Source organism: Perognathus longimembris, chromosome 12 (genome assembly GCF_023159225.1).
Source record: "Perognathus longimembris pacificus isolate PPM17 chromosome 12, ASM2315922v1, whole genome shotgun sequence".
Lineage (NCBI taxonomy): Eukaryota > Metazoa > Chordata > Mammalia > Rodentia > Heteromyidae > Perognathus > Perognathus longimembris.
Window position 1 is genome coordinate 45,650,325 of NC_063172.1, and position 15,291 is coordinate 45,665,615.

Here is a 15,291-nt window from a genome sequence, read left to right on the forward strand (position 1 = left end):
GGAACCCGAGTACTGGGGTTTGGCATTATGAGAAGCCAGACTTGTTTTATTTATTTACTTAACTAACATATTGGCTACTTGATGAAGGATTAAAATCGGCATGAGTCTGAAGTCTATAGACCCCGATGAGATTTTATACATTGTCTTTGCGCAGAATAACGGTTTAAATTGCACTAGCACTAACTTGGCATAGGCTGGATTTCGTTTTAAAAAATAATAATACAGGAAGAAAATAGAGGAGAAAGGGATGTGAGGAGAGGATCTGCTGCGGAAAATTGGGAGGTTTTACTCTAGAATTTCCGAGAGTAAGAGGGCAGTGGCAGACGGCAATGTGTGTTTCCTGGCTATTCAGATCAAGTCATTTTTCCCCTCATAGGTAGCAAATATCCCCAAACTGACAAAAAAAAAAAAAACTAAATAGGACCTGCACAGTAATAATATGAAGGCGGAGTGCATGCTAACAATATCCAATTATGGAAGATTTGTAAGGAATATCCTCTAGTAGTTTAATACAGAATTTGAAATCAAGGCTATTCTGTTTTCCTTGTAACACTCATGACTTTCCTGAACTTATTTCTTTCTGATGCACTGCTTGGTCTCATCCTTGTACTACCTCGTATCTTTAAAAAAAGAACGAAAGAAAGAAAAGCTATATATTTCTCATACGGAGCTTTTATTTCCTGAATTATATCTATATGTTTTGCACCATGAATTATCAATATACACAATATATTAAACTCTAAACTGCTAATAATTATTGTTAACCATTAGTATCTTTCTTCATTTTTATCCCTAGAGATTTCACTAGAAGTTGGATCAATGTTAGCTTGTACATTTTGTCTTTGGGGGTGGGGCCACCTTGAAGTACATAAAGAATCTCTATGAGGTCCACCAACTATGCTGTCTGGTGAGGCTAATTTCACTCTATGTGAGGACCAAACAATATAGTAGTAATAAAGAAAGAGAACTATGAATAATTAGTAACACGGAATTAAAAACTGGCACCATAACTGTGTTTGAATATTTAAATCCAGCAAGGTTTTTCCATAGAATTAAATTACACATCACCTTTACATACATTTTAAGAGCTTTTTCCCCTCACCTGGAAATATGTTAGTATAAATAAGAGCAGCTACTATATAGTGTCTTTTTCACTAAAATAAGAGCCTGTGATAGTTTCACAACTTGGACAGAAAGTACCTTCATGACTATGATGCAGAGGAAAAAATGGGCTTTTACATTTCACACAAACACATGATTATTTTTCATAGGAAGCAGTCTAACTCAGTAATTAAAAACAGAGATTCTAGACTCCTTATTCTGAGCCAACTATATTTGAATTCTGGCTCTTCTTCATATACATAGTAATGTGAAGAGAAAAGTTCTTTGGATCTCTTTTCCACCTGTCTTACATATGAGTAACTTGTAGGTAAGTGTGACATCAAGTAGTTATGGAATTAAATTCCCAGTTAAACTAGGTTTTATGTGATGTACATTCAGTAAATACTTATTGATCTTAAAACTGATGATAGAATAGATTTAGTGGACTTGCAAAAACAATTTATTTATGTTCACTTTGACCCCATAACTTAAGCAACAGAAGAATGAATGTATTATTTGGCTTAAATTAAAGCCAACAAGAATTTTTAGACAACAACCATTCTAGTTTTACCAAATTCCCTATTGAAAACAAATTCTCCAGTTTCAATCCCTTCAGGAGATTTAAAGACAATTCCACAAGCCCATACTTGTCCTAAATTGTTTCCTATGGTGTTGTCTTCCCTGTGACCTAATAGAAAGTCAGGAGGAGTTGTCTATGCAGTATGAAATAACAAACACAGTAAAATAAGTTCTTATCTCATTGTGACCATTTCAATGGTGCCTTCAAACCAGACAGTCTTAATATGTTACTCTACATGTAGTATGGAAGAAAGACCTCAATTACAGAAGAAAGTTTACCTTGTTAAGGCAAGCTAGGGGCCTTTATATTATAGATTTGCTGATAGAAATGTCCCAGAGGCAATTTCAAACATAAATAGTTTTTGTGGGTAGGCAGGTAAAAACCACAGAATTGAAGAGTTTGAGAGCTAAAATTTGCATTTATATATCAAGTAAATGAAGCTTAAAACACTCCTGTACCATCACACAATTGTTTGTCATGCCAAACACAGCTTCTATACTGCAAACCCACTTCCTTTGCATTGCTATTGTCTATATGAAGCTTACTTAATAAATATCACTGGCAACAGAAGTGTGCTAAAGAAGCAACCTATGTTTTAGATTGAAATATAATTCATACTACCCAAAAGGACTGAATTTTCCACCAACTCACCAAAGTGAGAAAGTACTATCCAATACATTGACGTAAGTCTGGGATGCACGTATACATTTTTAAAATGATATTGGCATTTAAACTCAAGGCTTCATGCTTGCGAGAGAGCTTCTCTCCCATTGGGCCACACCTCTGGGCCTTGGGGAAAAGTAATTACTCAAAACTTGGATAGGAAGATAGCTTGTAGTCACCGAAAACCAAATGACCTCAGTTATTAAAAACAGAGTTGACCTCTAAAATAACACTTACAATGGTAAAAATATCTACTTTCATTCTTTTATTTAATTACATGTGGTATTGTCCTTAAATTTCATCAAAGTAAGTGCCCTATGGTATTTATTTTGTTGTCTCTTCCTCCCATAGCTTTAATACACAACAAGGTGATGTTTCTATAAAATCTATGTAGCTCTGATGCAATTAATTAACAATTAATCATCATTTTAGGATGTGGATCTACAGGGAAAATAATGGTAATAGAAAATAGGGAAAACTGAATACCATATGGAAATGGTTCATTCAAAAGATCAATGTAATTATATGTTTTGAATATGTGTGTATTTGTATGTACACATTTGTGTCGTTAGTCATATATAGAGATGAGAAATGAAATTATTTTCCCTATAACTATTACACAGCCTACTTTTTGTTATTGTTGTTGGTCATGGTGCTTGAACTCTGCTAGCCTACTTTTTATGTTTAAAAAAAAAATGGGTCACCAAAGATCATAATTGACTGAGTAGTGGTAGTGATTTTTATATGATAGATACCAATAGAATTAATGACATCCTTACATACTTATGATATCATTAACATGCTTTAAGCTATTGTCCTAATATTAGTTACTTGGGTTTGAACATGTTTTGTATGTACATTATGGGAGGCCAAATCAAGATTTAAACTCAGAGCTTCATACTTACTCAGCTGATACTCTACTAATTTGAACCATGCCTCTAGTTTAGCATTGTTCATGTTAATTGAAGATGGATTGTACACTGTTCTGTGGAGTCTGGCCTTGAAACACAATCCTTCATACCTCAGCCTCCTGAGTAGATAGGACAATGGGTACCAAGTTTGTTTGTGATTTCAATCAGAGAAGGCTTATATGTGAAATGTCTTCCACTGAACAGTGAGAGTATAAATAAAATTTGGAAAAGGCACAGACCATATATTGTCAACAGAACTCAGTTCACAGAAAGATGCATTACTTGGCTGTTCATCTAGTATACACTTACTGCCCCAAATGATACACTATGCAATTTCATCCTTTTTGTGCATGTGTTCCCATGCTAGGGCTTGAACTTGGGGCATTGGCACTGTCCCGTAAGCTTTTACACTCAAGTCTAGTACTGTACCACTTGAGACACAGCTTGATTTCCACCTTATTGCAAGTAAGAATTTCACAAATTTTCCTTCCCAGGCTGGATTTAAACTATGATTCTCAGTTCTCAGCCTGCTGAGTCATTAGGATTATAAGCAGTGCTACCTACCAATCCCCAGAAGTTTCATTCTTGATTTAACAACTGTCCCCATTGGGAAACACTTACCAAAAATAGATATAAATCATTCCTAACATGGCAACAAACTGAACAGAGGTGAGGTTAAACAGAAAGTGGGTTTATGACCACTTTAAAAAATTGGGAAAAGAGGAGAATAATCCCCCCAAAAATGTTGACTTTGCAAGAACTTGGGGGAGCAAATCCATTATGGTGCATCACTGGGAAGAAAGACCATAATTCTAATGAAATGCCATGGAGTAGACCTCACAGAACTGCCTCCAGGAAGGAACTGCCTATTCCTTCAAGTGGACTATGGTTTTGTATAGCAACATAAAATTTCAACAAAGTGTAACTTTGAAAGCTGCACTGTCCCTCTTTACCTGTCACTATGTTTTTCTTAAAGAGACGTTCAACATAAAATCAAATTGACTAAGCTGTCATTATCCTCTAATGTGTCTTTCTGGAGCATTTAACAAATTTCAATACACACATTCTTCATTTTCCTGAAGAATAACTTCTATGTAAGAAGTGGATGAAACCTAACCCTCAAATGGTATTCCACTTTGTTACATAATTTCAAGTTTTTAAGATTCTTCCTACACTATCCAAGAACTAAGATGCACTTGAAAATTATCCGATTAAAATTTTTAGTCACTGTATCCAGTGACCACCACCTATAATCCCAGTTACTTAGGAGTTACAATCAAGAAGAAAATGATGTGAGGCCAACCTGGGAAAAAAGTTAGGAAGACTTCCAAAAAAAAAAAAAAAAAAGAGACGCATTTCTGTAATCTGAGTTACTCAGGAAACATGGAACATGGATCATGGTCCCAGACCATCTGGGTAAAAAGCTAGAATCAACCCGAGGAATAAACTAACTCATAAAGTTCTGGAAGTATCCCTGAAGTGGTAAAATACTCACTGAGAAAGCACAAGGTCCTGAGCTCAACCCTCAAGTCCACAAGAAAAAAAATCCAAAGAAACAAATAATAAGCTTATTGTAAAACTCTAGTCACATGTAACCTGATAGAACATTTGAGCCATTCTTATTTATTGTTGAATTTAGTTTCTTTTAGGTATATCTTTGGAATTCCTCCTTTGATCCTTGTTCTGTTGCCAGTAACTTCTTCTGATTGTCACATTAAAGACACAGATGGTAAAGCATTTGAAAATGTTATAGTCATCAGCATCGATGAATTGGTCAAAGAATTGGTAGGTGTTTTACTTTCTTTACATTTTTGGTTATTTGAAAATTGGAAATATAGTGTGTGTGTGTGCTGGTCCTGGCATTTGAACTCAGGCCTAGACACTGTCCCTGAGCTTTTTTGCTCAAGGCTAATACTCTACTACTTGATCCACAGCTCTATTTCTGGCTGTTGGGTGGTTAATGGGACATAATAGTCTCACAGACTTTCCTGTTCAGGTTGGCTTTGAACTGCCATCCTTATATCTCAGCATCCACAATAGCTAAGATTACAGACATGAGCCACTATTGCTCATCCAGGTAAGTAGTTCTGTAATACATTATCTATCTGTATTTCTTCACAAGGATGAGAAATAGCTACAGAATGCAATGTAATGAACTACCAAATATGATTTATACTTGGCCTCATTTTGTCCATTAAGAATAAACATTTTCTAGCCTGTAAGACTCCCAATATCCACGTTAGACACATTCCTCTTTACTACCAAATTTCTTATAGCACTACATGTGTTTTCTTATCCACATACTGTGTTACTTCTGAGATATATCCTTTAGGAAATGTACAATAACAAGAGTATTATATTTAAAAATTATGGTGCAAGCAAACATGAGTTATTTTAACTGAATGTGCACCTAAGTCTTTATAGGCATGTGTATATATTATTATAATATTTCTATCCTATAATTTATTGCTACAGAAAGATTTTTTTTACCAGTATATACAGTATCCAGTGATTTCAGATGAGATACAGTGATAGCGTGGGTATAACCACAGAGGATCATCAACAAAAGAAGCTATGGTTTCACATGGCATGTTGACAGTAATTACAACAGGGATATAACACTAATTTCCATAACATGGAGTTCATTTCACTTAGCATCAATCTATGCGTTCATAGGGGCATAGCTATTAGGTTCTTGTGACCCTCTGCTGTGACTAGCCTAAACCTTTGATAATTATTCCCTATGAGTGAAACCATAGAATCCATGTATCTTTGGGTCTAGGGAAGTGAAAGGGAATATCAAAATCGAGAGACAAAGGATAAAAAGACAAACGACTCCAAAAGCAATACTTGCAAAACCATTTGGTGTAAACCAACTGAATAATTCATGGAGGAAGAGGGAAATGGGGAAGGAGGAGGGGGGAGTGAGGGAGGAGGTAACAAACAGTACAAGAAATGTACCCAAAGCCTAATGTATGAAACTGTAATCCCTCTGTACATCACTTTGACAATAAAAAAAGAAAAGAAATACCATTAAAATAGATTGTTTAAACAAAAATAAAGACAATTTGTATACAGAGGGTTTTTTAATACTGGGTATTATGATTTAGAGCATATTATAATTTACAGAAAAGTGGAGCAAAAAGTAGAGAATTTCCATGTATCCCTCTTCTATCTGCAAGATTTCCCCTTTGTATTTTGAATTGGTGGAGTGCATTTTTTGCAACTTATGGGACAGCATTGATTCATTGTTGTTAAAAAGCCCATAGTTCACATTAGAATTTACACTGCTGTGCATTGTCATGGGTATTGATAAATGTGTAATGTCATGTACTGATGGGTAAGGCATAAAACAGAATGGTATCACGGCTCTAAAATTCCCAATCCCACTGATTCATGCATTCTTTCCTTTCTTCCCCTGGGGCCCCTGAAAAACACTGATCTTTTTGTCTTTCTAGTTTTACCCTTTCTGTAATGTGATGTTGCTAGAATCTTACTGGGATGTTTTCTTCAGATTTTTTTTTCATGACATTCTGTCACTTGATAGTTCATTTCTTTTATTGTAAAAATAATATTCTATTCTGTAAATGTACTAGTTTATTCACTTATTGAAAGATATAAGTAAGGTGTTTTTTCAATTTTTCACAATTATGAATAAAGGCTTCTGCACACATTCATATGGAAATACTAGATTTGGGCTAATTTAGGTAAATCCTTATTCGCACATTGCTGAATTCTCTGTTTAGATCTTTATGAAGCTGTCCTTCTATCTTTGAAAGTGGTCATATCGTTTTGCTTTCTTACTGACATCTCCTTCTTGCAAAGGAAGAATCTGAGACATGTTGACCTAGTGGTAGTGCCAGGCTCTCTGTGATCTTTATAGCCACTCTCATTCTTGCAATAGCAAGACAGTTTATTTACTCTTTAAGCTTGTATTTGGGGCCAGATATATACAAGTTACTACGAAAAACTTTTTCATATAGATGTCGGATACTGGGGTGTAAATACAATGATATACAAATCATTACATACACAATGGATCTATACAATGATAGATCCTTCTTTTTAAGAAACTTATATTGGATAATGGGTAAGTTTTGGCAGATGGCTTTCATCTTGTCATTTCAAGTAGATTGATTGTGAGCCAAATTCAGAAAGGAAACATTAACTGTGCTTTAGGAGCTGCAGAGATTACACTGAGAAGAGACTTTGTTGTGGGATACAAATGATCACCATGATTTTTAAACAGTATATACTTTTGGTAAAATTTGTTGAGAGTATACTTTGAATATATATTTATTTGTATAACATTCATTTAGTAACCTCTATATACATTAATAATGATAGACTGAAAATGATGATGTGCTCAAAAACTGAAACTTTTCAAAGTATGATGTTTAAAACTAGATAGAATTTCTAACATTTCTCCTTCAAGTAGAAATGAAGTAGAATTGTTGATATACAATCAATAGATATGCTAAGAGCTCCAGAGTCTAAAAGGAGCCCAAGTTAAGATAACTTTATTCTTTAACTCTAATGCAAGTGGAAGAATAGGTTTTTAGGAATTTGTAACGTGCCTCCCTACATATAGTTTCCCAAATATGTGTTACCTAGAATTAGAGTGACTGAATTGGATGTGTTATTTTAATAAGGCTTCTGGATACAAATTAGCAAATTATTTTCTGAAGAGGATTGATCTATTTGCAATTCTCCCATCAGTGTATGAGATCATTCTTGTTTGCTTTACATAATTTTACTTTGTTATTTTTAAGGTCATCTGCAAAGGCAATAGAAAAAAATCACATTTTGATGTACATTTCTTTAATTCCTTGTGACAACAAATGTCTTCATATTTGTTCATCAATAATGTTTTCTAAAGTTATCTGACGTTAGGAAAGAATTCTTTCATCTTTTGTTACTCTTGTAGCTTAGTGAAGGTGTGGATGCTATCCCTGAGCTCTGTTGTTCAACACTAGCACTGTATGATTTTGACCCACAGCTCCACTTCCTGTTTTTGAATAGTTAATTGGAGATGAGTCTTATAGGGATTTTGCCTGGGCTGGCTTTGAACTGCTATCCTCAGATCTCAGCCTCCTGCATAGCTGGGATTACAGGCATGAACCACTGGCATCTGGCTTTTTATATATTTCAGAGTGGCATGATCATTCATCATCGCTCTCTAATTCCAAACTAGTTTTAGCACCACTAAAGAAATTCTGAACCCATTGGTATTATTTTTTATTTCCCTTTTCCACCCATTGGCAAACTCATTTGCTTTGTCAGTGTGGACTTACCTATTCTAAACATTTCAATAAATGAAATTACATAATACGTAAACTTTACATTGGCATTTTTGACAACATATTGTTCCTAAAGTTTGTCCATGTCGTATGAATCAGTAATTTATTCTCTTTATGTTTTAATAAACATCTTGCTTATTCATTAGTTGTTGGACATTTGGGGTTTACACTATGGGCTATTGGGAATTACACTGTTAGGAATATTGGTATGAAAGTTTTCAAGTGCTTAGGAAAGAAATTGATGAGTCATCTAAAAATTACTCATTGGTTTGTGAATCACCTAGATTTTTGTGAAAAGGATGTAGATAATGGGCTGGGAATATGGCCTAGTAGCAAGAGTGCTTGCCTCGTATACATGAAGCCCTGGGTCGATTCCTTAGCACCACATATAGAAAAGTCCAGAAGTGGTGCTGTGGCTCAAGTGGCAGAGTGCTAGCCTTGAGCAAAAAGAAGCCAGGGACAGTGCTCAGGCCCTGAGTTCAAGCCCCAGGACTGGCCAAAAAAAAAATGATGTGGATAATTTGTAGAGTAGGACAGTTTTGTTGATTATAATTCTCTGGCAATTCAAGTAAGCATTAAAATCAATTTACAAACCATGAATTGGGATGTCTATAAAGAGTACAGGTTTCTTTAAAGTGTTTAAAACTCTCAGATCCATGAACACAGGTTAGAACACAGGTTAGATTCCAACTTATTTAGATTTTTCTTTTATTTCTTTCAAGATTTTTTTATGATTTTGAAACTATATGTGATTTTCTCATTGAATTTATTTCTAAGTATTTTATATCAGTGACAATACTGAAGTTGCCTGCTTAATTTCAGTATTTAGGATGACTAATGATTAATAACTATAATCCTTGAATACTTACTTCTTTACCTTGCTTCTCCGCACTAGTCTATATGTGGCTTAAGTACACATTTTAAAGTGTTAGGTGCTTTTTGATATGAAGTAGTTTGAAGGGTTATATAATATTATTTTGTCTCTGATAATATGAAACATCATTATAAATAATTTTGTATTCATAATAATTTACTTTGCTTAAATTTTACCAATAACCTGTATTGTGAGATTCTCAGTGACAAAAATAGAGCAAAATGCAGTGCCTACTGGAAACAACCAATGTTTGAAAAATGATTCAGTGTGATAACAACCATACAAAAATTGCATTTTACTTACAATATATGAGCTTATAAGAACTAAATCTAATAGATTAAAATAGACAATTCGACACCTCTGTCTGCAGATTTTTTTTTGTATTTTTTCTACTTAGAGATTGAACTCAAGACCTCAAGTATTCAAGAAAACTCTTTACATGTCAATTTTGCCCTTAGCTGGACTTTCAGTATCTTCGATGGCATCTCTGTTTGGGTTTCAGGGAAGGGACTCTTACAGATGCAGTTTCAATGTTTGCACTTAAAGCTCCTAATACCTTCAGTTCTATACTTCTCCCATGAATTCCATAACCATTTAGTTAAGACATCAACTGGAAATATCTACTCAGCTGTACCAAGACATAGCATGCATAATAGTAACTTAGTTATCATTTTCATCCTGTTTGTGCTTCATTGTTCTCTACCTTAGTTTATTGTATTAGCTCTTACAGAGTCCTTCAATCCTGAAAGCATGGAATTGTCCTTGACACTCCTATTTCTTAACTTATCCATCATTTAATTCTATAGTCTATTTTCTTAACACCTCTGTAAGTCATTCACTCTTATTTTTATTACCATGTCTTATGACAAATAGTCTTCAGAGCTCCCTGGGATGACTTTCAAAGCACTCAGTAGGCCCCTAACACATTTTCTAGTCTCCAGGATTCAGTTGTTCTTCAAACTGACATGAGTTGTTCTTCCCAAATTCAGATTGAATACTGTTTCCTCTTAGAAACAAATCTTGTTAAGACATTAATATCTTCCGCCCTTGGTACCTATGGATTTTGGTCTTGCAAATGGACGCTTTGCTAACAGAAATGGTTGAAAAAGGATCAAATTCTAGTCAAATATGGTTTTAAAACTATGTCTACATATATTATGTTTAAATTACTCTAGTTAGCTTAAACTATTTAAATTGACTACAATAAAACTAGCTTTTTATGATATCAAGCTAGACTACAGTGCAAAATACATTTCCTACCCACATAATAAAGAACTGTAATGGAATTATCTGAAGCTAAGTAAAATAAGTTGCTTCTTAGGGCTGAGACTTTTTTGTTTTGTGAATAAATTTTAAGTTATAAAAAATGAGAGAAGAATACAGAACATGGCAAAACTCTGAGGGACTTAAGAAAAAAAAGGCAGCAACTGTGTATATGCAAGAAACCTACTTTAAATGTAAATGTACATACAAATAAATCAGAGTTGAATCAGGTGTATTTATTTCAGACAAAGCAGACTTCAGGGCAAAGATGATTACCATTGATAAAGAGGCATTGCATAATAAGATGATCAATTCCCCTAGAGGCATTAGAAGCCTTAGTGTGTATACGCCTTTTAAGGGCACCAAAATCTGTAAGCAAATACTGATAAATTACATGGAGAAATAAATAAATCTCCTATTAAGGTTTTAAAATGTCAGTTTTCTTCTATCAGTAACTAAGTCTAAATTTGTCAACCAGAAAATTAGTAAGGGTATAATTAAAGTGAAAATCAACACGAATCAGTCTGATCTGATTTTATTTTCAATGTGACTTACCCAACAATAGCAAAATACAAGTGTTTTGAAAATCATACGGAATATTCACCAACTTTGAACACATTCTGAGATATAAAACACATCTTAAAGATATAAGACATGTGCCCAAATGAGAACAATTATACAAGAAATAAACAAGAAAGACTGAGTGAAAACTTCCCCATGCCTGGAGATCAAATAATATACAACCTTAGATAATATATTAATAAACACAAATTCTCAAAAAAATAAACAACATGTTGAACTGAACGTAATAAATATGTCACAAGTATTGTAAGGACTCAGTGAGGATAGTGTTTAGAACATTTAATGAATATATCAGGAAAGACATAAATCTAGGCTTCCACTTTAGGAAAGTAAAAAGGCTAAATTCATCTGAAGAAAAAAAACACAATACAATTACAGATAAAATTGAAAATGAAGAGTTAGGCAGTGCATATTAACATGCATGGAGATTCCATACTGATAATGTGTCTGTTTTTTCTCACTTGAACTGTATACTCACTGCAGTTTGAATCAAAGGTAGACATTTATTCCCTGATGTTTATAATTGGACTCAAAAGTTAATGTAGAATATAAAAAATAACCAATACAATACTGATTAACAAAAAGTCTACTACATAAGTGTTAAAATTTTTAGCAAGTAAAGGTAATAAAGCTGTGAGATACTGATGAAAAATAGCCAGATCAACAGAACTAAGTAGCCTTCAGAAAGACACATACCAGTATGCTTAACTGACTTTCCAAAAATGATGCTGAAACAAATGATCCCAAAGAAACAGAACAAAATAAAACAAATCAGACCTTATACTTTTCACACAAGTTGAACAAATGCAAAACACAAAACTATAAAACCAGTAGGAAAAAATATAGGAGGAAAAATTCTAATTTTCCTTGAATTTTATGGTGACTTTAAAAATTGAGTCAAATAGTACACAGTCCACTTAAAAGAAAAAAAGAACACATGATAATTCAGTATTCATGAAGTTGAACTTACTGCTAATAGAATGAAAGACAAGCTAAAGACTGGGGTAAAATGTCTGTAAAAGGTATCTGAGTGAGGACTTACATTAAAATTATCTGAATGACTGTTAATCTACAAAAGAAACAATCTAATGAGAACAAAGTTTCTGAAAGTTACTCTGCCCACAAATAATTTACATAGACAATGAGTATATAATTGATCAATATTATTTCACTAACGAACTGGAAATTAAAACATGAGCTAATATTACACCAGTTAGAATGTCTAAACTATACAACAGTAGCATTAAACATTGGCAATTTTTTTTTTCCAAACTGGTGGTATCAGTTTACAAGTCTACCAGCATTTAATTAGAATCCCCCTTTTTCTCCATATTGGCCACCATTTACAAATTATAGTTAGATTAAAAATCAGATCATGTCATTTTGTTGTTTATTCAAATTCAAAATCAAGTATTTATTGAGAGTTCTCAGCCAATCAGCCACTCAGGCTACCACAGTGAACAAAGGGGCAGAGCCATCTTTACAAATTCTGCAGTGACATAATGGTACCTAGGAAAAAATTCCAATCTGTGAGTGTGTGTGTGTGTGTTTGTGTATGCACGCGTGTGCACAGCTGCTCCTAGGACTTGAACTCAGGAACCATCCTGAGAAGTTATGTGTTTTTTTTCATTGTAAAGGTGATGTACAGAGGAGTTACAGTTACATGACTGTTAATGAGTACATTTCCTTTTGAACAGTGTCACTCCCACCCCCAATTCTCTCCCAGTTTGTTCCCCTCCCCACTTCCCTCTCCCCTAATTTGTTTGGAGGGAACATAATGTCTAGTTGGTTTCACTGCTGAATTGTTTTTTCCTACCCCTTCAGTCACAGCTCCACTTCCAGCCTTTTGGGGAATAGTTAATTAGAGATAAGAATCTCATAGTCTTTCCTGCTTGGACTGCCTTTGAACTGTGATCCTCAGACCTCAGCCTCTTCATTAGCTAGAATTGTAGGCATGAGCCACCAGCACTCAGTTCAACTTCCCTTTTATTTTAGGCACAACATTAATAGTCCAGGCTAATTTTGAGGATTTGTTCATATACTGTGTTTCTATAATCCAACTTCACCAAGTCAGTATCTATCTATCTATCTATCTATCTATCTATCTATCTATCTATCTATCTATCTATCTATCTATCATCATCATCATCATCATTTCTAGTACTTGAGATTAGGATTCCAGGCTTGTGTTTACACAGTGTACTGGGTGGGCTGGCACTTTAACACTTGAGGCACACCTCCAGGCTTCTTGGCTGGTTGTTTTACAGATGGAGTTTCAAAGACTTTTTTACCTTGGCTGAACTTCAAAACTCAATCCTCCAAATCTCAGACTTCCAAGTACCTAGGATTGTAGGCATGAACCAATGGAGCTCAGAAATATTTCTCACATACATGTATTTCTTTTGCGCTGTGAAAGAGCTATATTTGAAAAATCGAGAGAGTGGATGTTAAGTACATGCATCACAAAAAATTAATGTGGAAGGTCATGCAATAATTAATTAGCTAATCATTGTATATGTGTTTAGAATGTATTATTAATACATATAACATTATTTATAAAACTAAAAGTTACCACTTAGAGAAGACTCAGAGAGTTAAGGAGAGCATTATGAAATATGGAGACAAATATTAAGACAATATTTAAAAACAAGAAAGTTGGCATACAGATGCACAGTGGTAAAGGTAAAAAAGAATGAAAAAAACTTAACATAAAAGAGAATTCACCCTGAAAGAGAACAGATTTATAAAAAGGAAATTAAACTCCGATTCATATTTTAAGCATAGTTTTTAAAAGCTCATTTAGATTCAACAAAAGATGAAATGATAAAGGTATAGAATGAGATTTAAACTGTTTTATAAAACCCAGTAAACATACTGAAATAGAAAACAATACTCTTTCCTCATTTCACTCATGACATACATTAATAGTCATATGAAGCATATAAAGTAAAATCAAATAGTTTTACTATATTCATAATAAGGAACAAATATAAAACAGTTGCCAAAATAATAAGTTAATAGAGACAATAAAGAATCAAGTTGTAAATGACTCATCAAATGGCAAATTAAAATACCCTATGATTAAGGAAACATGTAAACTAAAAGAAGGAAAAAGAATCATAGGATAAATGGAATATGGATTAAAAAGGTTGATATAGAATGATTAATACATTTACATCCTGGAACATTCACTGAATTTCAAGATAAAGGAAGAATATTTCTGTTAGAATTTGCAAGTCATTTGAGGGTAAATTATGCTTCCAATTTTCCACATTTAAATGGAAAAGATGATGGAATATCACCACATTGTGAAGAATATAAATGTGACTCACAACTGATACCCAGTGAAACTGTTGTTCAAGCATAAAGACCACAGGTACAAAGTTTTTCATGTCAGAATGGAGTGGATAGAACACAATTGCACATTTTTTGTGAAATAAGGAAGGAAAAGGAGAAAAAGGAACAGTAGAGGAAAAGGAGAAGGAGGAAAGGAGGGAGGGAGGGAGGAAGGGACAGAGGGAAGGAGGGAGGAAAGCAAAGGTGGGAGGCAGAAAGAAAAGAAGGAAGGAAGGGTGGGAGGGAGTAAAGGAAAGAAGAGGGACAGAAAGAAAAAAGACAAGAAAAACTAGACAAATGCAAACAAGCTAGAGAAAAATGCAGAAATGAAGTATAAGCATAAAGGGTTCCCTTTTTAGAACCAGAGTGACCTGTCTTCTCTTTGCCCTTTATTCTACTCTTTTCTCTCACGACTCTTACTACTCTCTGAAGTTATTTTATTCATGATAGCTAATACTCTGTATTATCACTATATCCCAATATCTACGATATGATCTAGAATAGATAAGCCTTTTTCAAAGTTTTTTTTTGGGGGGAAGGGTCAGTCATAGGGCTTGAACGTGAAGCTTTTTTCAAAGTTTTTACTTTGAGGGGGTGGTCCATCATAGGGCTTGAACTTGGGACCTGGACACTGTCCCTAAGTTCTTTTTTGCTTATGGCTAGCACTCTACCACTTTGAGC

General features: G+C 34.1%; 1 protein-coding gene across 1 annotated transcript in view; it reads left to right on the plus strand.

Annotated features, from left to right (window-relative positions):
• Il7 (interleukin 7) overlaps nucleotides 1-15,291 on the plus strand; it is a 31,094-nt gene that overhangs the window by 994 nt on the left and 14,809 nt on the right. The window contains exon 2 of the mRNA XM_048358748.1: nucleotides 4,895-5,040. Within this exon, the coding sequence (XP_048214705.1) occupies nucleotides 4,895-5,040 (146 nt within the window). The remainder of the gene's footprint in view (nucleotides 1-4,894; nucleotides 5,041-15,291) is intronic.